This window comes from Kwoniella dejecticola, chromosome 4 (assembly GCF_000512565.2).
Source record: "Kwoniella dejecticola CBS 10117 chromosome 4, complete sequence".
In the NCBI taxonomy this organism is placed as follows: domain Eukaryota; kingdom Fungi; phylum Basidiomycota; class Tremellomycetes; order Tremellales; family Cryptococcaceae; genus Kwoniella; species Kwoniella dejecticola.
The window spans coordinates 1423669-1447838 of record NC_089304.1 but is presented as its reverse complement, the minus strand read 5'-3'; the positions used below and the strand labels follow the sequence as shown (position 1 = coordinate 1447838).

General features: G+C 48.0%; 6 protein-coding genes across 6 annotated transcripts; 3 read left to right on the top strand and 3 right to left on the bottom strand.

The window, feature by feature from the left end:
* Positions 1-395: 395 nt before the first annotated feature.
* On the top strand, positions 396-2911 carry I303_103800 (uncharacterized protein; the record flags this gene model as incomplete). The annotated part of the gene is made up of 8 exons (XM_065968848.1): positions 396-557; positions 696-895; positions 993-1360; positions 1463-1595; positions 1675-1753; positions 1830-2207; positions 2309-2693; positions 2817-2911. The coding sequence occupies 8 exons, from the start codon at positions 396-398 to the stop codon at positions 2909-2911; spliced, it is 1800 nt and encodes a 599-aa protein (XP_065824920.1).
* Positions 2912-4445: 1534 nt separating this feature from the next.
* Positions 4446-9366, top strand: I303_103799 (uncharacterized protein; the record flags this gene model as incomplete). Its single annotated transcript, XM_065968847.1, has 12 exons — positions 4446-4622; positions 4772-5841; positions 5900-6260; positions 6323-6357; positions 6416-6590; positions 6656-6706; positions 6760-6895; positions 6957-7089; positions 7145-7217; positions 7269-7465; positions 7523-7771; positions 7830-9366. The coding sequence occupies 12 exons, from the start codon at positions 4446-4448 to the stop codon at positions 9364-9366; spliced, it is 4194 nt and encodes a 1397-aa protein (XP_065824919.1).
* A 1513-nt stretch (positions 9367-10879) lies between these two features.
* I303_103798 (uncharacterized protein) lies at positions 10880-12657 on the bottom strand (the record flags this gene model as incomplete). The annotated part of the gene is made up of 8 exons (XM_018407132.1): positions 10880-11354; positions 11440-11577; positions 11648-11756; positions 11836-11968; positions 12030-12121; positions 12186-12316; positions 12383-12514; positions 12575-12657. 8 exons carry the CDS (start codon positions 12655-12657, stop codon positions 10880-10882), a joined length of 1293 nt encoding a protein of 430 aa, XP_018263940.1.
* A 555-nt stretch (positions 12658-13212) lies between these two features.
* On the top strand, positions 13213-17658 carry I303_103797 (valine-tRNA ligase; the record flags this gene model as incomplete). Its single annotated transcript, XM_065968846.1, has 19 exons — positions 13213-13513; positions 13585-13807; positions 13884-14048; positions 14130-14211; positions 14278-14397; positions 14465-14579; positions 14633-14721; positions 14776-14994; positions 15053-15156; positions 15207-15288; positions 15344-15502; positions 15563-15733; positions 15787-16165; positions 16231-16388; positions 16457-16612; positions 16688-16891; positions 16961-17093; positions 17160-17338; positions 17440-17658. 19 exons carry the CDS (start codon positions 13213-13215, stop codon positions 17656-17658), a joined length of 3258 nt encoding a protein of 1085 aa, XP_065824918.1.
* Positions 17659-17855: 197 nt separating this feature from the next.
* I303_103796 (uncharacterized protein) lies at positions 17856-19726 on the bottom strand (the record flags this gene model as incomplete). Its single annotated transcript, XM_065968845.1, has 4 exons — positions 17856-18565; positions 18661-19423; positions 19508-19587; positions 19672-19726. 4 exons carry the CDS (start codon positions 19724-19726, stop codon positions 17856-17858), a joined length of 1608 nt encoding a protein of 535 aa, XP_065824917.1.
* Positions 19727-20105: 379 nt separating this feature from the next.
* I303_103795 (pre-mRNA-processing ATP-dependent RNA helicase PRP5) lies at positions 20106-24116 on the bottom strand (the record flags this gene model as incomplete). The annotated part of the gene is made up of 8 exons (XM_065968844.1): positions 20106-20150; positions 20248-21038; positions 21093-21279; positions 21389-22057; positions 22124-22400; positions 22461-22688; positions 22801-23344; positions 23414-24116. 8 exons carry the CDS (start codon positions 24114-24116, stop codon positions 20106-20108), a joined length of 3444 nt encoding a protein of 1147 aa, XP_065824916.1.
* Between the last annotated feature and the right edge of the window lie 54 nt (positions 24117-24170).

Below are 24170 nucleotides of genomic sequence, written 5' to 3'. Positions count from 1 at the left end.
GGGTTGAACAACATAAGGCCGTCTACCCACACGAGCAGCTGGGACTCCGCGGAGAGGAATAGGCTTTTTGTCAGAATATCAGACTAACCCCACAAAAAGCTAAGGGTGTAGGGTGTCATTCCGGTTGTTTGATTTGTTCGGACCAACAATTTACCGGACTAGGATTCGGTCCGACACCGTACGAGTGACCCCTTCCCTGATCACGACTTTTGTTGTCGATGCTTTGGTCACGGTACTCATCTCTTTCTCTTTCCATTCTGCTTCTTGATTAGCAAATATCTTCACTTTGGAAGTTCCAAAAGTAGCGAGAGGAGGTAAAACGACCAGGCCGGTCTCACATAAAACGAAAACAACAACAAAAGAGAGAAAATACTTCTTCGATCGATCTGACCAAAATGTCATCTTTCGCCCCGCTGAGAAAAGCTGCCTCAAACTTCGTTCGAACAGCTCCTCGATCGTTCGTCTCGCGGAGGAGTACCAGTAGTCAGGTAACGTCGTCGACTAGGAGGATCGATCAGAGGCTCATCATCGGAGCTGGGGTAGCTATTAGTGTACCTGTAAGTCCTCTCCATCTCACATCACATCATTTGGGACTCGAAGTTCAGATCGGAAGGGAGAATTTCCATCTTGCCACCTTGATGTTCTTCCCATCGGGTTGAAGCTGACCTTGAATTATGCATGGTATGGTGCGATAGACTTATTTGTATCTAACGAGAGCTCGATTGGATTATCAGCCGGATACCGTTCCCGATAAAGTGAACTCTGATATTCCCGATCAAGTACGGTCTACCCAGGGCGGTGGTAAAGGACAAGTTGCCAAAGTCAGCAGTAAGGATGTACTGGATAAAAAAGACAGCGACGAGTTCTGGGTTGTGATCAATGGAGATGTCTATAAGTGAGTGCAGCGTCATCTATCGAGGCATACATCTTCGCTTCTGTTCGACTGCCTTCAATCAACGATGCTTACGGGTATCTTTGCGCGGCATCTATAGCGTAACGGAATTCTTGGATGAACATCCAGGTGGAAGAGAAATCATAGAATCGAATCGATCGAAAGACGTTTCATACATCTTTAATCCCCGACATCCATCCGATCAACTCAATGCCGAAAACTTACCGCCGTCGGTGAAACACCTGGGTGTGTTGGAGATAAGTAGCGAAGAAGAGAAAGAGGAATTGCAGTTGAAAATCTCGAAATCGGAGCTGGATGAACAGGACCTTCTGCAAAAGCGCAGGGAGGAATTTGACGAGAAGGGTCTAGGGCAGATCATCAATATGCGGGATTTCGAGAAGCACGCAGAGGAGTTGTGCAGTAAAGTCGCGTGGGGATATTATGCTAGTGCTGCAGATGATGAGATCAGTAAGTACAATGTCAAACCCTTCTAAGATCGGTCACCAGATCCATCTGTCCCTCCCAGGCATGAGCATGTTCTGACTTCGGTTTTCGATTGCCTCCAAACAGCCAAGGAAACGAATAATACCGATTACAAGAAGATCAGATTCAGACCCCGAGTACTCCGTCCCGTGAAAGAGGTCGACTCGTCCACTAAGATTCTGGGGTACGATAGTACCATCCCCTTATGGATTTCCCCAGCGTGAGTCGAGTCTTGCATGTTCTGTGTCACGAATGTGACGGTATGAGCGTAGAGCTAACACACAGTGTTGCCTTTAAAGCGCAATGGCAAAACTCGGTCATCCGGATGGAGAGGTGAATTTGACCAAAGGTGCTGCTGCCACCGGTATAATACAGTGTGTAAGTCTGATGATGCAAATTTTCAAATTGCTGCGCGCACGTACCGAGGCTGACGCTGGATTTGGGGGAACAACAGATTTCATCATTCGCTTCATGTTCAGTTGAGGAAATCGCAGCAGCACGAACGAACAACCAACCGCTCTTCTTCCAACTATACGTCAACTCGAAAAGGCATCTCGCTAAAGAAGTAATAAGCAAGATCAACCGGTTGGGTTTTAACGCTATCTTGTTGACTGTCGATGCGCCAGTCGGAGGCAAACGAGAGAGGGATATAAGGGTCAAAGGGGAATTTGAAGCTCCTAAATCGGATGCATACGATAAACAAGGCGATACGAAAGGTGTAGCGGAAGCCATCTTCTCTGCTGTTGATCCGGACCTGAACTGGAAGGATCTCAAGTGGATAAGGGAGCAGACGGATTTACCTATTATCATCAAGGGTGTACAGACTGTAGAGGTGAGTCGGTCTTTGTCTTTTCACCTTTGGCCAGCTGATCCAAGCGACAACGCATTTCTATCCAGAAAGATATGCTGACTTCAGTTGGTCCTGTCTATTAGGACGCAGTGCAAGCCTACAAATATGGTGCAGACGGAGTAGTCCTCTCGAATCACGGTGGAAGACAACTAGATACTTCCTCTACTGGAATATCGACTCTGCTGGAAATCCGAAAACATGCACCCTTTCTTCTTAGACCGGAGTATAGGATACCCCATGGTCCGTCGAAGGAATTAGTCCAGAATCCGGATTTACTCGTTCCGAGCTTACCTGCGAATGAGAAACCGCTCGAAAGGAAGTTTAGCATTTTCGTAGATGGTGGTATATGGAGAGGGACGGACGTCGTGAAGGCCTTGTGTCTTGGAGCGGAGGCTGTAGGTGTAGGAAGAGGATTCTTGTTTGCCCAGACGGTTGGAGGGGTCGATGGGGCTATACATGCTGTCAAGAGTGAGTTGGGTCGCTTCATTTCTGTTTCTCTCTCTATCTTTTCCGACCTGATTGCTGGCCAGCGAGATGAGAGGCCAAACGAGGATAAATCTGTAGCTGATGTCTCGTTAATGACAAATGTAGTCTTTGAAAGTGAGATACAGTTGGCAATGCGATTATTGGGCGCCAATAAATTATCGGATCTTAGACCAAGTATGGTCGACGTAGTTGAGAATTAGTTGTGGATCTTACAGTTTTTATTATACAACGGATCGGGATCAGGGTCGGAGGGAGAAAAGGGGTATATCATGTATCAGTAGCGTCATCATGCATGGGGAGTCTTCTCTACTGAGACGAACGTGATTCACCACAAGTGCAGTCTCTTCTGATCTGAGGCCAGCGGTAAGATCTGTAAGTTAGTAATAAGTAAGAATATGGATGTACTGCACGCACGCACAGCGCTCATCCGAATTGAACGAGACTTCGGGATTCGCGGATGGAGTCGTACTCCTATTTCGTAGCGTTACGAGTACGGGTACTTTTTTGTGGTCTCGATCATCAACGTGCTAGTGCTATAAATAACGTTAAGTTACGAGTACTGTACTAGGCTGTACTGTATTTCATTCCATTTTGGCGCTGTATGCGCGCGCGCCCGTGTTCGTGCCGCTTGCACCATTTTGCTTATCGATGGAAGTTCCCGTTTTCGAGTTGAGGAAAAGGGGGAGTATGTACTTGTTATTTGCATCCGTTGATGTGACCATGTGGTGCGCTTTCTGTCATTTCTCAGTTGCTCAGCGGCTGCTACATATGAGCATCAGAGCAGGCGAAACGATGTATGGTGATGGCCACCTGCTTATCTTTGTATGGATGTAGGATCTATTCAGATCGAATCGGGATAGCCTATAGTCTAAATGCCTAATTAATGACCCAAAAGAGTAAGGGTTCATCTTAACGTATTTATACTTTTTATTTTCGATTGCTTACCTCGGCGATCCACGTTGTTAAGCATGGTGGTATTTTGGTGTCTTTAATGGTCATCCATGCCCGAAGTGCCAGGCACACTCCTCTTCTCCTTACACTCACTGCTCAGGTTATTTCCCTATCTCCCCTTGAGACTCTTGAGACTTAGCGCATTATCTATGCGGTGTGATGGGATCTACTCAAATTCGATTCGACTTGATGCATGGGGAGTGAGAGGGGGAGCACGATGATGGAGGGTGCCATATGCTACCGTGCATGCATTCCGTTTGAGTCAAGTCAATAAAGAACGCCTCCACTTTCACCACGGATCTGCCTCCTCGTATCGCACTAGTCTAGTCAAGTCGAGTCTGAGTACTGCCTGGGTGATTGGACCTTTTTACCTTTTTGTGCCGGATTGATATCAACGACAACACAGCGTCAATTTACCACTTCCACACTCACTTTCTCTTGCCGATTTCAACTTTTGTTGTAATCATCATCATCATCGTTTCTCAATCCTTTCATACGATACTTCGCTTATCGCACTTCACCTCTGATATCCTGCCAATACAATACATGGCAGAACCCTACCTCAAATCGACTGGGGTAGCCTCGCACGCATTCGGCTGAGCGTGCATATCTGCCTGCGGTTCCTCCTCACCCCTCGATTTACATCCGAGCGTTTCAATTCACGCATCGCCTCTTGCTTGAAAGAATTTCAGTCTCTTCATCGAATCGACTGCTTGATCCTGCAACACTGCGCACACACCACAAGAGTCGCATGTCACTGGCGCCTCGCGGTAGTATTGCATCATGCCGCCTCACTATCCCAGCGAACCCAATCACCCGACAGACTTGTCGATGCCTCCTCCGGCAGACTCGATAATCCACATCGACACCGCCGCACCTGCCTCGTCTTCCAATCACTCAGACGTTGCAGGAGTATTACGGAGGAACCAAGCATGCTTACAGTGTAGAAAACGAAAGCTGGTAAGCAGTGTCTATGTCATCCCAAAAGATATTAGCTGATGAAACACGTTCTTTCTGTAGAAATGCGATGCCGTACGTCTGCCCATTCCCACTCAATAAAAGGTCGATGCCGGCAGACCTTGTTTGACTGATCAATGTGTCTGTAATAGGCTCGACCGCACTGCGCAACTTGCGTCCGTTCGTATCGACACTTACTACGCACGTCGCCAAAGAGTGATCCTGTGCTATGTTGCGATTATGACGACGGCACCGGACATGGTCATGACGATGGCGATAAGGCAGAAAAGGGATCATCGAGCAAATCGCCTGGTCAAGGACCGGACGACGATGATGGAGGAGGGAAGAAGAAGAGGAAGGCAAGTGGAGAAGGCAGGCGGAAGAAGAAGGACGAGGAATTTGAGGAAGAGCGAGATAGATTGACCAAGAAAATCGAAGAGTTACAAGCTCAACTTACACACAAAACACAAGCACAGCCTTCATCAGCTGCTCAACCTCAAAATATACCTCAGCCGAATCGAACCTGGTCAAGCGCCGCACAACCACTACAAGAGACCTTATCTGCGGACTCGCCCACTGCCTTCCTCGAGATGCTTTCTTCGGCCGCATCGACACAGGCACATGGTTCCTTCAGTAGTAGTAAACCCGACGGTTCGAGCGATGGGCCATTCTGGGGGAACATCAATCGACCGATAGATTTAGACACGAGGTTCAAACCGATGTTCGCCTTCAGTCACGATAAAGGACAAACCAACGTTTCGGGCCTGAACGATCCTTCACCAGGCGATCAGTCGCAGTCGCAAGAATCGAGAAGATCCAGCTTACAGAATTTGACTCCCGGTTCGAATGGTGAATTTTCGTCTCAAGGACCAGCTATCCTCTCCCCTGGAGGTGTATTCAATTTTTCGCCGCCGGATACCACCAGCACCAACTTCATGGCGAATTGGCCGCCACCTCCGGATCCGTTAACAGGAAACATCGAGCCCAGTACTAAAATCGACGGGCCTTGGAGAGGGGTAGAAACGATCGAAACTGTCTTTGCGGCAGGTATGAACTCGGCGAATCAGCCGACTTTCGGCGCAGATACAAATATGGACACGGAAATCAACTTGGACGGTCTTCAAGCTGGATTGGACGCGGCGATGCAGCAGCAATTACTCATGGATCTGTTCTGGCCAGGCTGGCCCAGTAATTTACCAGAGCCCAATGTAGTCAATGATCTGTAAGTGACCAGCCACCATGTTCACACTCGCACAAAGCTGACTGAGGTGTGACCACAGCATTGAAGCCTTCTTCGATCTCGTACCGAATTTACCGAGAGTACTGCATCGCGCTCGCTTCCTATCTCGTATGGCACTGCCGCCGACGCATTCCAACTTCCCTCATCCAGCTCTGATACATGCTGTCTGTGCCGCTGCTGCTGCATGGTGTCCACCTGAGATATACGAGAAGTCGACTAGAGGCAAAGGAAGAGACTTCTTCGATTCCAGTGGTCTAGGCATGTATGGTACCGATGGGCTAGCAGGAAAAGCTTCCAAGATGACCCTAACGTTCGGGTTAAGGCAAGCTAGTTTTGCAAAAGAGGCAGTCCAGGAAGGATTGAATACCGGCAATCGATTGTTTGATGTGGTCAGGGCAATGGTGCGTTCAACGTTCTGCATCAATTGGAGCTTCGTTTCCAAGCTAATCATTCCAACATCTAGATCATCTTGTGTCGTGTCTTCATCGATGATACAAGGTAAGCTTGGAGATCTGCTTTTTCTCGCATGTTATCAAACGCTGATAGTTGTATGTAGGATGCTGGAATGTTGGGCATATGGTGGTCTTGTTGCTAGAATGCTTTTACCCCTTGGGTTGAATGTGCGATCAGCGGAATTATCGCTCAAATCGGTGATGCTACCACCTCCGGCCGATGCCTTAGAAAGAGAGGAGAGAAGAGCTGCCGTATGGATGGCTTTCTACCACGATACTGTATGTTACTGCTCCCGTGTCTATAGAACATCAAAATTAAGCGGCTCACTGGATATGTGATGCAGATCTCCAGTGCTGCCAGTGGCTGGGGAACTTCGATGTCCCTTGACGAATTGGTGAGTCCTCGCAGTAGATGGACTTACGACCAGAGGCTAATAGGATCGGTCAGACTGTACCTCTACCTGTGTCCAACAAAGACTTCGAGGAAGGTCATGAGCAGATGGAACCTAATCCTCAGGATCTTGAGTCTCCTGATTTCTGGGTAAAACACCCAGTCCCCGATTCATGGGTCATGTGTGTCAAGGGTATGTGAAATGACCTGCCTCCGCTGGATGGCTTGTGTGCTGATAATCGGCGGTACTGTAGCGACCGTACTCATGAATAGAGTGACCAAATTCGCTAGAAGGTGGAAGAATAGGCACATGAGGGACAACGACGATTTCGATGGATTGAACAGACCAGAGTTCAGAGAGATTGCCAATGCCATCGCCTGTTTCCAGTAAGCCAGGCTCTCCCCTTGTACATTCTGACATTTGCTGATGGACCGCTCGTAGGATGAGCTTCCCTCCATCGTTGAGAAATGTTGGAAAATTAACGAGCAAGAAGATTCTAGATATTGACTTGATTGTACGTGATGGTATCGATCGATGAGGTGATAGATCGTTAAAATTTCCACAGGCTGCTCACATGCTCCCGCATGCTGCCATCATCTGTCTGCATGAACCTTTCGCGGATCTCACGGATCCTAGCGACCAAGCTGCTAGACGAATGCTCGGTGCCACCCAAGGGATAGTCTCGATCGTCCAACAGCTAGCGAGTGTGGTAGGAGCAGGAGGATCCAACTTCACATCCGTCATGCACTCTTCAGCCTCGGTGTGAGTCTCAGGCATACCTCGATGACGAGCGTTAACTGACTCCACGTTGCAACGTAGCTGTCTGGTCACTTCCGCAAGAACCTCTTTACTGTTCCTTCGACACGCCCTCAATGTCGGTGACATGGCAGCCGCCCAGTCGCACAGAACGGATTGTGAAATGATTCGAATGGCGTTGAGTCAATTCGGTCTGAAGTTCAAGATCGGTCATCACCACTCGCAACTGATCGAATACTTCCTTGACCGAGCTACTAACCCGACTTTCGAGAAGCTACAAGCGCACTACCCAGACCACCCACGAAGCGGAGCGTGAGTGTCTTGTCTTTATGATATGGTGGTGAACTGAACTGATCGCTATATGCTGTAGACCGGAGCTTACGCCCAACGCCAACTTCGGATTATGCGTGGCTAATGCACTGAACATCAAGCGAGGATTCTGGAGATTGAATAAGACATCCGCATCGACGGGCGCGTCCCCCTTCGGTTCGACTCCGGACAGCACTACGGGGATTGGAAGACCACAACCCAGTTCAAGCTCAAGTGTCAGTCACCATCTCTCTGATAACGACTCGCCTATACAACATCCTCTTGAGGCACTCGGTCTGAGGCTCAACGCGAATCAAACAAAACCCGCTACTCTCCGAAATGCAAGCTCAGAAGCTATGGAGACTGATTCGCCTCCAAATACCGATAGCAATCAAAATCAATCTAGAAGGCAGACTTCAAACCTGAGCAATAATAGCAATAACAGGGGATCATTCGATGCGAATACCGGGCTACAATCGGATTCTGAGCCACCCGCGAATAACTATAATCCGCATGGCTTGTGCGATATGGCAGCTGCAGCCGCAAAGCAGCCTATTCAAATTGTCGGTAACCAACCGCTAAGCAGTCTGGCACAACAAACGTTTGCTATCAACGCCTGGAAAGAAGGGCAAGTAGAGAATGATAGGGATCAATCCGCTATCGATGGGCTCAATGGCAACAACCAACCATCGGGGACAGCCGCTCCACAGACCCAGAGTGGCAGTGGGGTCGGCTCAAATGGTGGCGCCCACATCAATCAAGATCAATTCGATGCGAGTCGCGCTGGTATCAGACCCGTCACGGCGGAGATGAAGGACAAATTCGACAATGCGAAGAAGTTGACTGATGGTCAATATCCCATCTGGATGAATATGACGGAAGACGAATTGGTCGCTGCTGCTCGGCAACTAGAACGCGAAGCTCAGGTTCAAAAGGAGAAAGAACAGACAGCGCAATCGCAATCGCAGCCGTTCGATATGAGCCTTCCAGGCATCACGCCTGTCACGCAGGAAATGATGGACAAGATTCAAGCCAGAGGACAAATGACTCAAGATGGCACATATCCTGTATGGATGAATACCACCGAGCAGGAGCTGTTGGCTGAACAACAACAACGACAGAATATCAAGATCACCGAGCCCAATTTGAGTCCTGAGATGGAGAACATTATGCGAAATGTCGGCAAAGTGGGTAAAGATGGACATATAGCTTATGGATTCAGTACGACAACCGACCAATTGATCGCTGAACAAATGCGGTCTACCAGCAACAGTAACAACAACGGTAACGCTAGAAATACTTCGGGTATCGGGTCGAATATAGCTCAACAAAGTAATCTCAGCAATTCGAATTCGAACTCCAACACGAACAACTTGAATCCAGGAGCGTTCAATTTGAACCCCGAAGTAGAAGATAAATTCGCTAAAATCCGAACGGTCGGTCCGGATGGACATCTCCATGTGATGCAGAATCTGACGCAGGAACAGATCATGAATGAGATCAGTCGGAATGCGCAGGTCCCGATCAATGTGGGATATAAAGAGGGTCAGGTGGAACAAGGTCGAGTAGGGGAGATGTTGAGGAGGATATATGAGTGATTAGCTTGCTCATGGAAGCAGAAATTTCTAGGTCTTGACACCGTGATTAGAAATTGTGTATAATGTGAATCTATTATGTATTATTGTAGTGGGATTTTCCTGTCAACTCACCGTCCCCTTTTTCACATTACACCTTTCAACTTTCAGTTCTATCTTCGATTTTTCGCTGTTCTTACATTATTTTTCTCATTGACTATTTATTCATGTCTTCAAGAATACCGACAATTTGCACACAAATGAACCGACCCAGATTCACCTTTCATCTTTGTACTCCAAAGTCGTTCACTCCCCTTACATATGTCACGGAATATGCAACGATGTCTTGTTCAGCATTTGGGTACACAGTCTGATTTATTCGGTGCGCCCATCGAGTTTTGCATGTTGCCGAAGACTGCAGCGGGAGTTCCATTGCAATAATGATCAGCATTACTTCGTGTCAGGAGTATGTGTATATGTATAAGACTTGCAATTTGTAATCAGTAGTGATATTCTGTCTTTCACCCAGCTCACACCTAAAGCAAAGCGGAACAGATGGGCATGGGCGCATTCAGGGATTACATTGAAGACCAAAAAATTGGCCCTAATCAGTTGTTATAGAGATAGAGTCAAACGGATCGATCTCCTCTTCTCAGCTGACAGGTGGGTTGGGTCTCTCTCCTCTCGCACACTGCGATCGCCACAAAAAAGCGTCGGATTGGATTTCAGATCAAAAGAAAACCAAAATCTTCGTGATGATACTGCCAAAACACAGGATTGAACTGTGAGCTAGGGATTGCACCTGGATTCAGGCTCTTTAACTTCGCTTGTAAGTGCTATGAGACCCTCGCTTTGACCATTAAGCGATTTCGGCGTTTCAGGTTAGACCTCATGATTGGTAACACCATCATCAATAATGCATCGGGTCAAGCTTACCAGGCGTGGGATCGTCCGATGTACATGTACTCGTAGGCAGTAGCTAGGACCGTTCGTTTAGTTTTCGAGCGAGCGTGCAATCGCTGAATGGTTGGAGCAAGGGAGGGTCCATAGATTTTAAGGGCTCTTTGACTACGTCATGAAGAGTCAAAGATCCTAGGTATCGGATACTGGCAATGGGAATCGAATGAGTGAGGAGAAAGACCAAAGCGGGGAGCCGTCTGTTTAGCAGGACACATCACCGCGGTGTGAGCGAGAGGATGCAGAGATGGTACTTGTCAATTGCAAGCCAACCCAAGCAAGCCAAGGGGACCAGCTTTGGGGACTGGCTCGAATATGAGGATCGGGCCAATGTGATGCGAACCTTCCTGCCGATAGTGAGGCAATAGATCAATCACATTGCATTGCACATCGTAAATATATCAAGGGGCAAGATGAAACAAGGAAAGCTACATCACAACGTTGGACTACGGCCGAATGTTCGAATCGTATCTGACCATCCACTCGATTGGACCACTTGAACTATCGCCTCGAAGACATCTTATTGGTGGGATCTGATTGTACTGACTAACGTATATATACGGTGTCCGCCATCGCTGCTCTAGAACCTTATCTGATACGACCCATTGGCTTTCGACAAATACCTGACCCACTTCACACTCTGGTACCCGCTCTTCTCGAATACCTTGAGGAACCGGACGAGCAGTCCGGATGCAGTGAACATGACTACCGAGAAATCAACCTGTATAGGCGGTCGGGACCATGCTTGTCGATGGGTAGTCGCTGCCAAGTCCGCCTCAGCAGTCAAGGTGCATTCTTGAGCACCCTGTAAACGCGGTATCTTCCACACGATTACGTTTTCTCCGGGAACGTATTTCGCCTTGCCTATTCCGACTTTCGCTTGAACGCCGGTCGTATTCAAGGGTGTAGGTATTCTCAAAATGACATTGTTGGCGTTGAGCTTAGAGTCGAAGTTCGCTTTGAGGTGGATGGTGTATTCTACGCGGGACTTGGAGGGTTCGGTGACGTGGGTTTGGAGACGGAAGGGGAGGTTTATGTTGGAGGTAGATCGATACCTGTCAACGAAGGTTTTTAGCATGCCTATAAATACAGATCGAAGGAGCAAATAAGAATGGAAGAGAAGAGCACGTTTCAACACACCTCATAAGTTCGAACTCCCCATCGGGCGGTATGAAACTTATACTTCTGTCCGAGTCGAATTTACCCAATCGTACACATTGGTGGAATTGACAATCATCCAGTTCTACCGCATCATCTGATTTTGTTCCCTCGTTCCCACTACAAACAGTAAACCGTGTCAGGCCTCCAAGAATCTATATATCGCTCAGCTGACATCGGATGGACGTACCGCTTTTGTAGTACCAGCTTATCGTTTAGTCCGAATTTGCATTCCGGGGTACCACTCAGGTACGCTCTCATCAAGATTTGTCCGTCCACGTCGGCCCGCAGGACGGCGCCTGATCATCGACGCCTGATCAGCCAACTTTTGCCAAAGTTTGGAATCCTCGAATGATGCCTTCGAGGTGAGATACTCACCTTCCTTACTCATCAATAGATTTACAGTCTCTATGACGTCCACGAAAGCCTCGTTCTTCCTGTACTTGACGTCTGATCTACGCCATGATGTAGCTCCTGTCGCTTGGATAGTGATTTTGGATGAGTCCTCGCGCTGATAGGAAAGATCAGCCCTAGCTCGTAGAACGGCCTAGATGCTAGCTGAATATACTCACTACAGCCATCTCGGACTTTATGCTCTCTGTCGTTATATACATCTTAAGCGTGTCTATCTCGGAATTTTGAGGGAAACCAAAGTCAATGATCTCTGCAAAAAATTGTTGTGTCAGCTGCTGAATTCAACCTAGAGAGATGAGGGTCGCTGAAGTCACCGTCTAAGAGCTCATAGATTAGTACGAAATTGTTCTTCACGCTCTCTTCGTCCAATTTGCTGAAATAACTCCGGGATATCGTTATAAACCTGTACAAGAATTCGAAGACTAATGCAGCTGAAGCATTACATCTGCAGCATACGGTCAGCCTTTAGAGTCGAAGTAGGTTTGGCACCAGCCGGAATAAATGAACTCACTTCGTCACTCCAACTACATATACGTTATTTATCCTTACGTGAAAGAACGAAGTCGAGCCTAATGTTATGATCGGTGATCGGACATCTGGGTTGGAGATGACCTGTATACGGAAGACATCTGATATTGATCGTCTGCGAGGAATTCACAGTCAGTCAGATGATAAAAGGTGTCCTAAAGAGATCTCTGCTTACTTGAGGTCTTGACGGAACAACCTCGATATCAGGACTTCGCCCTTTTGATTGAATATGAAGAATGCCTGTTTCGTTGATCTCATTATGAGCTGAGTGATCTTACCAAGAGGAAGTAAACTCACTGATATCATCCTGATCCTCTCCTCGGAACTTTGTGAAGCTTGAGAGGTTGTAGCTAGCAGATGAAAGACTGCTATTGACCACGATGAGTGAACAATGTGAACAATAACAATGATGACGCTCAGACCGCGTCGCATCAACCTCAACCGGCTAAGTAAGCTGATAAGTCAGTATGTATCTTGGCACCCCAGTTAAGATGCTGAGACGCTCTCTTCCTCTCGCTCACTCCGACTTTTTTGAGTCAAATTCATCTATCCGTATATGAAAATAGTTGATCAACCTCAGTCCTTTGATCACCTCATACTCGTTGCAGGATATCTGGTACCTCTTGATCGAGTCGACTCGATATACCAGAGTATATGCTCAGATATCTGATAAATAACTCGACTCGCTCAACCCGTCATATCAAAAACATCACTGTCCCATATCAATTCACAACTTTTCAGAAGATCAATAATTACCCGAGCTCAAACACCTCTTCCACTTATACAACTTCAACAGCTGGAAGACTCACCAGAATGTCGGCAGAAGACCAGAAAGCCGTCCCTTCTCCCACTCTTCTGCCTGCTGAACAAGCAAATCCTGCTGAAGGAGCTGCAGCAGCGCTTGCACCTGGCACAACAGGGGAAGGCGGTAAAGAAATAACGAAAAGTGCAGCTAAGAAAGAAGCTAAGCGATTAGAGAAGCTCGCACAGAAGGCTGCCAAAGGTCCGACTGTCGCTCAAGGCCCGAAGAAGGATAAGGCGGAGAAGAAGGAGAAGAAAGCTGAAGCCCCCGTTGAGGAGTGGGTCAACACAACACCCAAGGGAGAGAAGAAAGGTAAGCTTGAAGCTCTACAACGTCAGAGCAATTTCATGGACTGAGCTTATATACACCGGGCAAATTCGCAGATGTCTCCGGTAACCTTCCAGCTGGTTACGATCCGATACAAGTCGAAGCAGCACATTACGACTGGTGGAACGCGAAAGGCTTCTTCAAACCTCGTTATGGTGCCGATGGTAAACCCCTCGAAAAAGGGACTTTCTGTATAACCTTCCCTCCCCCTAATGTTACCGGTAACTTGCATATTGGTCACGCTCTGACGATATCGATCCAAGATGCGCTCATAAGATGGTATGTCGGTCGGTCGAACAACAAGCTTGCACCTGAACAATGATTCTCAGCTAATGGAACGTAATTGTGCGGACAGGAAACGAATGCAAGGTCACACCGTCCTCTTCTTACCCGGATATGATCACGCTGGTATTGCTACGCAAGCTGTTGTAGAGCAACGTCTGATGAAGACAGAAGGACACTCGAGGCATTACTACGGTAGAGAGAAATTCTTGGAAAAAGTCTGGGAGTGGAAGGATCAGTACGTCTAACCTCATTCATTCATGCTGTCCCCTTATCCAGGCAGTTAGCTGGCGGTCTTCAGGTCTGATGAGTACCGCAGATATCAAGCCAAAATCACAAACCAAATGGAAAGGCTTGGTGGATCGTTCGACTGGGACAGAGTCGCTTTCACAATGAACGATGTATGTGAAGTCTCAAAGGCTCAAGCTGAAGCTCAAAAGAAGAATGCTGAAGTCCCTCTCATAAAGTCACTTAGTAAAGCTGTTCAAGAAACCTTCTGCATCATGCACGAGAAAGGTCTTTTGTACCGCGCAAATCGATTGGTCAATTGGTGTGTTTACCTGAATACCAGTTTATCGAATCTCGAGGTCAGTTTCCGTCCGTCCCAATCGCCTCCCTCACTGGAATAGCGAAAGCTGACTGGTGTCATGGCAGGTCGATCAAATGGCCTTGACAGGACGGACTTTATTGAACGTCAAGGGATATGACGTAAAAGAGAAATTCGAATTTGGTGTTATCACTTCCTTCGCCTACCCTATAGAGAACTCTGGTAAGTCACTTTACCCTCAGATGATCGTATTCAGAGCTGAGCTTTCGCTACAGACGAAAAGATCATCGTTGCTACCACACGTCCCGAGACCATGCTTGGTGATACCGCTGTTGCCGTCCATCCCGACGATCCGCGTTACAAGGTAGGTCATTCGGTCGAGAACACAATGTGCGACATAGAGCTAAGACCATCATAGCACTTGCACGGTAAATTCGTCATTCACCCATTCAATGGCCGACGAATCCCTATCATCACCGACGCCATCACCGTAGACATGGAATTTGGTACCGGTGCTGTCAAGATCACTCCTGCTCACGATCCTAATGATTTCGAGTGTGGACAAAGGAACAATCTCGAATTTATCAGCTTGATGAACGATGACGGAACGTACAACGAGAATGCTGCTCCATACCAGGTCAGTCGTTATGACCCAAGGTCTGATCCTTTACGTCCTGACGTTCCGATCTACGCAGGGCATGAAACGATTCCACATCAGAAACGAGATCATCAAGGCATTGAAGGAGAAGGGTTTGTTTGTCGAGCAGAAAGATAATGAGATGCAAATTCCAATCTGCTCGTATGTATCGATATCACGTTATCCTTATCTCAGCTGACATTGGCACGTAGGCGATCCGGTGACGTTGTCGAACAAATCCTGAAACCCCAATGGTGGGTAAGCTGCAAGCCGATGGCTGAGGAAGCTCTCAAGGTGAGTAATTGATCCGATTCCGCTTGCCCTGCAATCGTCTGACCTCGTTGTTCAGCGAACTCGTGCTGGAGAGCTCGAGATCAAGCCTAAGACCTCGGCCGGTGACTGGATCAGATGGATGGAGAACATGCAAGATTGGTGTATTTCTCGACAATTGTGGTGGGGTCATCGATGTCCTGCTTATCTCATCAAATACGATGGAGAAGTTCCAGACGTGAGTTACAATAAATACTTGTCGATAACAATGAGGGCGACTGACCGTTTGTTCTTCCAGACCGCCGATGACAAGAATTGGATTGTTGCACGAAGTGCTGAAGAAGCCGAAGCTAAAGCTAAGGAGCAGGCCAATGGTCGATCTTACACTTTAGAGCAGGACGAAGATGTGCTCGATACTTGGTTCTCATCTGGTCTTTGGCCTTTCTCCACTATGGGTTGGCCTGAAAAGGTGAGTCAACTTACGTTAACGGTCTGAGTACTTGACTAATAGAGCTATGCTAGACTGCCGACGTCGAGCATTTCTACCCCAACTCGATCCTCGAGACTGGTTGGGATATCCTGTTCTTCTGGGTTGCACGAATGGTATTTTTCGGTAACACCCTGACTGGAAAGATGCCATTCAAGGAAGTTTACTGCCACCCTATGATCCGAGATGCCTACGGTAGAAAGATGTCGAAATCGCTCGGAAATGTAATTGATCCCCTGGACGTGGTCACGGGACAAAATTTGCAGAAATTGCACAACGATTTACGAATGGGTAACTTACCCGAGAAGGAGATCGCCAAAGCTGAAGATGGACAGAAGAAATTGTTCCCCAAGGGTATCCCTCAGTGTGGTACCGATGCTTTGCGATTCACTCTGTGTAATTACACATCAGGAGGTGAGTTTCCGAATTGCTATCCATCATATTCAATATGGATCGAGGACTGACGCCAGTGTGCTTAGGTCGAGATATAAATATGGATATCGGACGAGTCGAGGGCTATAGGAAGTTCTGTAATAAACTTTGGAACGCCACCAAATTCTGTCTTTTCCGAATGGATCTCGTCGACCTGAGTGGTGTCAGACAACAGAGTACTTTCGTACCCAATGCTTCGCCCTTGGTAAGTCTTGACGCTATTCCTATGAACCGAGTCCCAATGGCTGACTGGTTTCCTTCTTACTTATCCAGCCAACTGGACAAGAAGGTTTGGTCGAGAAATGGTTGTTCCACAAGCTTAACATCGCTTCTGCTTCGATCTCGAAATCATTAGAAGCTCGAGACTTTGCCGACGCAACAAACACGGCGTACCAGTACTTCCTCAATGACCTGTGTGATGTTTTCATTGTAAGTTGCGTTTGCCCATACTCTAATAGTCGGTCTTTCCAATTCGCTGACGGTCACCCCACTTTCGCTTTGTAGGAGGCTACAAAACCACTTTTCGAATCCAACGCTTCCGAAGCTTCCAGACTTTCTGCTCAAAATACCCTATACACATGTCTCGAAGGTGGTCTGAAACTCTTACATCCCTTCATGCCTTACGTCACCGAAGACTTATGGCAACGATTACCTCGAAGACAGGGCGACAAGTGCGAAACCATCATGTTGGCTTCTTTCCCCGAATATGTGAGTAATCTTAGAATCGTTGTGTACGTGCAGCGGGACACCAGCTGAGTGAGAACGCAACATTCGTAGCTCTCGCAACAAGAGTTCCCTGAAGCAGCTGCCGAGTTCGATACCGTCGTAGAGTGTATCAAGGCAGCCCGATCGATTGTTGGTCTATACAATTTGCCAACTAACGGTAAGACTATCGAAGACAAGATTACTGGTAAGTCAGCTTCCGTGTATACATGGTCACCTATGAAGTAAGCTGATTTATCGCGACCACATATAGTCATTGTCCAAGCCAAGAACCAAAAACAAAGGCAATTGCTTGAATCGCAAGAATCAATCATCATTGGTCTGACCAAAGGATGCGGTACGGCTAAATTCATCTCGGACGACTCCGAAGTTCCGAAAGGATGCGGTACCGAATTCGTCACTTCTGACATCAACGTCCACATCCCTGTTGCTGTGAGTAAGATACAGTTCAAGTTGACTGCGTTTTGCATTGCTTGAAGGAGGGAGAGATACGTGAGAGCGCAAGCTGATCCTGTCTCGATTGCGGCGTTCAGGGTAAGATCAATGCATCGGCTGAAATTGATAAATTACAAAAGAAGGAAGCGTTAGCTCAATCGAACAGAGGCAAAATCCAGAAGATTGTCGAACAGCCAAATTACGAGACTACCATCAAGGAGGAAGTCCGAAATTCGAATGCTGACAAGTTGAGCAGTTTGGAAAGTGAGATTGAGACCCTCAGATTATCGATCGAACGATTCCAGTCTCTTTTGTAGATGCTAGATAAAGGCTCGTAGATCTCAATTCGTGAATAATTGCATATTTCTAGATGGCATGTATATACAGTTTGCCAGCTTGAAGGAGACGCAAGGACCAGTATTTCATCACTCGCAGAACCTGACTCGCAGAACCTGGCCACGAAAAAACCGGCAGATAGCAGGCGATCTAGAGCCCAATCGCGTCTCACCACGATCTATCCTGCTCCTGGAACTTCTCTTCCACCTTCACCCAACTTCTTTGCCTTTCCTTTCTTGCGCCTACCCATTCCGTTCTCCTGAATAACAGGAACGATGAATTCCCTATACTGGAGTCCGTCCGCCTTGTTATTGGTATCCTTGCCACTGAGAATGGCCTTTGGATCTGCAAACGGTTTATCGTGTTCCTTTCTGAAACTCGACAGCTTGTTCAACTCTTTCTCGAACCTCTTGTGATCGATCGGAGCGAATCTCAGTCGGGGTACTATATCCCTCGGACCATCTTGTATCTCCCTTGAGGAATTGGCTGATATAGTAGGAGGGGGCGGTTTGATATAAGTCGTCGTAGTGATCTTGGTTTTCCCTTTAACTTTATTTCCTATACTGATAACTTTCCTTCCACCTTTGTCTGTGGTGGTTATACTTTGCTGAGGAGTGGCTCCGGGCAAAGTGGGGAAAGCGCCTCCTCCAGCTTGGATAGCCAATCTCTCAAGTCTCTCTCTTTCGACTTTCTGCCTCTCGCGCTCCTCACTCTCTAGTTGGAGCTCGACCTCATTCTCCAATCGAAGGATCAGGCGGGCCAGCTGAGCGGGGCTGGATAGGGGGTTGCGGCATGATGGACAGGGAAGGTAAGGTAGTTGTAAAGTACAGAGAACGAGGCCGCACGATTGACATATTGGCGTGTAGGTTGACAAAGGGTGGACTCGAGCTGAATTGGTGTGACGAAAATGGTATAATATGAGCCAAAATGATCAGCTTGTCTTACTTGACTTAAGGAAACAAGGAATCAACGATCTAACGCACCTTGACAGAAACATTCAATCACTTGTTCAGGCGATTTGATCTTCCCTTCACCCTCTCTCAGGATCCTGAGATTATCCAATACATTTTCCAGACGCTTGATTTCAGGTGATTTCGGCTTATCCCATATCTTTTCCGACGCCGAAGCATCGTCTCGTTTCTTTCCTTTGCCGCTGTTCGTCCTACTCGATGGCATGGATGGGGCGTCCAGCCCTAATCTGCGAGTAGGTGGTTTCGAATCTTGATGTTGATATTGATATTGGAAATTCGCAGCCCCAGCTTGTCTTGTTCTTGGGACCTGTCCTGACTGATTGGGCGTTTGCGACCGAGATCCAGATCCTGATGTTGGGGTCGCTGTTCCTGTCCCTACTGCTCCTGCTGCTGCTGCAGATGACGATGAAGCACGCCCACCCCAACCGATCTCAACGTCTAGATCCCGGTTCTTCTGATAGACTTTCCCGCCGGGTCCGAAAGCAGCTTCAAGGACTTCTGGTATTTCCTTCGAGGCTGTTCGGGAAGACCCTGCGTTGGAGGAGGGTCGGGAGAGAGCGGGTGTACGTGTGCGCGAGGGGGGTCCAGAAGTGTATTTGGGAGTCTTCGAAGATGCGTTAATCTTGGTTTTCGATGTGGGTTTGACAAGAGATGGATCGGCAGTCAAGCTGGGACTAGGTATTGAGCCTGTAGAGGATGATGCGAGGGACGGAAATCGAAGGGATGTGTAGCGGGTGATGAATGATTTGGCCTGTGGTGTAGATCCAAGGAAGTCCTACGTGACATTCCAGATCCATATAGATGATGCCGTTAATCAGCTACACCATTCATGCTGTGTCAGTGCTGGATGTGAGCTCACCTGCAGATGTACTCTGAGTCTAGCTTCATGCGTATAAGATTCCAGGTCAGGTACAATCATTTGTTTTATAGTCTCGTCATCTTGAACCCGCAACCATCTCGTCAGCTTAAACTGCCCTTATTCGTCGTAAACGTTGACCCCTGGAAGGGGAGTAGCAGACTCACCGAGACCCAAGATGATGGATAGGTCATCTACGACCCACGATGGTGTCGGTGCCATCTCGCGGATATCCCCCGAACAAACTTTAAACGAGGACTGAGGGCTTGATGAACCTCTGCGCACCCCTGTATGACTGTATGACTGTATGACTGGAGAACGGTTTTTGTGCAGAGACAAATGAACTTGAATGTGCGAGAGATTTACGAATTCGACCTCTGAACTAATCTTGTGCTTCGGATCCGAGAGAAATTTAGGGGCTCCGGAATTCAATGTAATCCCCCCTGTGTGCGCAATCCTACATCGATGAACCTTGCTCATAAAGTGACAAATGACGTGTGATGCATGATGATACAAAATCTGCCCGCAATATCTCAATGAGTCTCTCAGGCCTTTTGATGCGTTCCCGAGAGCAGCTTCCACAATGTGGTTGATGAACCGCTTATACAGCATATCTTCCACTTCCACCTGGGGCTCTATCAGCGGTCTGCGGGCAGCGATACACAGCATCAGCATTACATTCTGTGATTGTGCTAATAACGCATCCATAGCTGGCGAATGTTCAACAAGGGAAAGAAACTTACATTGAGCGCAGCAACGGAAGCCTCGACCAAATTCCTCCTGATCTCATCCACTGCAGCTCTGACTCGATGTTCGTCGTTACTCTCAATGAGCAAGGAGAGCTTCGGTTCCTCCCCTGGTCCAGGCTCGACTCCAGGGGGATAATACAATCCCTTCATCGTGATACTCGCCCCCGAGATCTCTTGGAGCAGAGTCATCTGTTCCTTGTTGGTCGCTTTCCATCGTGCTTTCTGAGGGTAATCATTGATAGGGAAGATCGCATGATAATCAGTCGCATCAGGATCTTTCGTTCGTACACCTCCCACCATCGCTGGTTGAGCCAAACCCAATTTCTCAGCTTTGGTCAATTCGATCGATTGCGTCAATCGAGCTACCACTTTCGCCAGTTTCTCCGCATCCACCGTTCGGCCTTCCGCCTTCGCCTTTTCAAGAGCAGCGATAGTCTGCGCGGGCAAAGCGGCAATGACAGGTTTTTGCGGTTGATTCTGGATGACTCGATCCGGCGCAGGTCCATGGATGACTTCGACTTTGATCTCGGTGAAAGTGTAATCGGCATCTCCCTTTCCTGCGTTGGGGTTGGACTCGGGTTGTTTGTATTCGGTTGTCTTGGGCTTGTAAGGTATGACAGCGCCTTCTCGTGATGCGAGCGATAAAGCTTCGGATGTATCTCCGTATGTGTGTTTCTCCGCTTGGTCCTTTTCGAGCCTCTTTCGTTCGATTCGTTCCAAACCTTTACCGGCGTACCCACTACCGGCTTGTCGTGCTTTACCTGATTTTATCTTCTCCATGAAGCCTAGAAACATTGTCAGCGGACCCCGTTTTGATGAGACATCTCGATGTGACTTACCATCAGCCATGGTTTTGAGATCCTCAGGAATGAAGGCGTTACTGGCCTCCAATGCTCTCTTGATGTCGACGGAGAACTTCTCTTGTTGTGGAGTGATAAATGTGATACAGGTACCAGTGTTACCCGCACGACCTGTTCGTCCAGCTCGGTGCACGTAGTCCTCCATATGATTGGGACAGTCGTAGTTCTGAGAAAAGAACATCAGTCAGCTTCAGATCCCACAAAGTGATACACAACGAGAGGAATGGCTCAAAGACACATTTTGATGGGTCTGGGTGAGTGGGGAGAGGACTCACAATGACCAACTTCAACTCCTTGACGTCCAACCCTCTGGCAGCGACCGAAGTAGCCACGATAATCGGTACATCACCATTCTTGAAGTTCTTGATCGCCTCATCTCTGTCAACCTGTTCTTTTCCACCGTGCAAACTCGCACAGACATATCCTCGTTGAAGCAGATCCCTGAACAAGTCATCCGCAGATTCCTGTCGATCCACAAAGATCAAAGTCCTGAAATCTTCTTCTTCCTTATGCGATTCACCCATCTCTCCGAGGATCTCTAACAATCTATTAAACTTGGATTCTGTTTCTCGGACTTCTACCCGTTGATCAATCTCGGGCGCAACAACCGATCGACCACCGACCGTTATTTCCAGTGGTTTCACTAAGATCTTTCGAGCGAGGGATTCCATCGTTTTGGGGAATGTAGCTGAGAACAAGACTTTTTGAGCGGTCGGTCGGACATTGTTGATGATTTTCATTACTTGGGGCTCAAAGCCCATATCGAACATTCGATCAGCTTCGTCCATCACCATATATGTTGTTCTTCGGAGATTCGTCACTCGTCCATTGTTGGCCGTGAGTAGGTCGATCATTCGACCGGGTGTACAGACGACTACTTCGGCTCCCTTTTTCATAGCGGCGATATCTTCAGAAATCGATGAACCACCAACACAGCACGTCACCTGATTCAAGTTCATTAGCATGTTCCAATCTGTGTGGAAGTACATGGAGCCTAAATTCAAACTTACTCTGATGTTCAAGACCTTCAAGAATGATTGACATTCCTTGTATATTTGGGTTGCCAATTCTCGGGTAGGAGACATTACAACAGCTATCGGTCCTTCACTCCCGGAAACAGGCCTTTGATCACGAACATGCCTGAACATGGGAAGGAGGAAAGCGATGGTTTTACCGGAACCAGTTTTCGCGATACCGATCACATCACGACCTGACATAATAGCAGGTATAGCTTGTGCTTGGATGGAAGTAGGCGTCGCCCATCCGTGATGACGTATGACGTCCAGACTACGGCAAAAATGATCAGCTCGAAGTGCTCAATTCTGCAAAGGAGGGTAAGAAACGCACCATCCGGTCGGGAGACCGTAAGCTCCCCAGTTCTTCACTGGTCTAGGTGCATCCTGACCTCTGATCTTGATACCGTCCATCTCCAATCTCAGCAATTCTGCATCCTCTTCATCCATGTCCAGAACTTCGGAAGGTGGGTTGTAGAACGCTTTTCGGAAAGGCTCATAGTCGATCTTCGAATGGTCAGGCGGCGGTAGATCCTTCTTACGTGATTTGGATGCTGCTTGCCTGCGATGCGTTGCGCAGAGTCAGTGAAATGTGAATCGGGAACGGGTCGATGCGGAGTGTATCAGAGAGAGGACCGGGATTATGGCCGGGCACGAGGAGATCATATACTCACTGCAATAGAGCTTCGGCCTCTGCCAGCTTGTCTTCAACTTTGACTTTCTCCTCTTCTTCGTTGTCACTATCATCACCAGACGCTCGAAGTCCCATACGTTTCGCATCTGCACTATCGACCTTGCTCACCTCCTGCACATTGGCTTTCATGAACGCGTCCAATGGATCCTCTTCTTCTTCTTCCTCCGCTGCATCCACTTTGATCGCACTGTCTTCCTGAGCAGCACCTGTATCAGGCTTCTCATCGACATCCATCTTATCCTCCACGACATCATCGGCATCGCCATTGCCATTCGTTTCGGGTTTGACGTCTTCTACAGCCATGTCGTCACCGATAGCTCCGATGTCAGCCGCTTCTCCAGACTGGACTTCGGGATTGATTTCTGGAAGATCTCCAAGTTTCTGTAACTTCCTATCTGACGACTCTTCGTCATCTAGCGTCGCAGCTAAAGACCTCTTCAGCGGGGTGGGTTTGGATCCTGCTTTGAGGGGTAATCCGATTCGCGAAAGAGAGAATGCGGTGGGTTTGCCAGGAAGACCAGTTGCTATGGGAAGACAATGTTGAGCTAAATTGTCACAAGCGAGGAGAATCAAGTGCTCAAAAGGGGACTCACGTTTGGGTAAATTTCCGATAGAAGGAGCTGGAACAGTGGGAGGAGCTGGACTTGACGATTTGGTCGGAGGCTCTGGAGTTGCCGTCTTTCCTTCTTTCAGTGCCCTTTGCTTCTTCCAAGCTTCCAGCCTTTCTTTCGCTTTACGCTTTTTGTCTTCGTCCGTCTCCGGAGCAGGAGATCCTCCGGGTGTACTGCCATTAGTCGTGTTCAAGGTAGAATGAACTGCAGGCTTTCTGGATGAAGGTGAAGGGGAACGGGTATGTCGTCCGTTCGCCGGACGTGCTTCATCTCTCCTTTTATCATCTCGTGAGCGGTCACGACGGTCTCGATCTCGATCTCGGTCTGAAGGTCGGTGATCTCGACTGTTTTCGTGATATCTTCTGTCATCCCTCTCGTCTCTTCTTCGTCTATCGCGATCATCCTCACCACGGTATCTATCCCTGCTTCTGTCTCTGTCCCTGTCTCGATACCTGTCTTTATCTCTTGAAGAGGCATATCGATCGCGATCGTCGTCATATCGGGAGATTGAGCCTTTTCGATCGTCAGACCGTCGAGAAGAGCTACCGCTAGCACCGTAAGAACGCTCGTACCGTGAAGGTGAAGAATCTCTTTCTCTGTCTCTATCCCTGTCTTTGTCCCTGTATGAGCCACCGCCTCTTCTTCCTCCTTCAGGCGAGCGGGATCTTCTTGGTGACCTGGGCATGATTGACAATACCTGGATGTGATATCTTAGCAGGCTTGTACTTTGTCTTAAGAA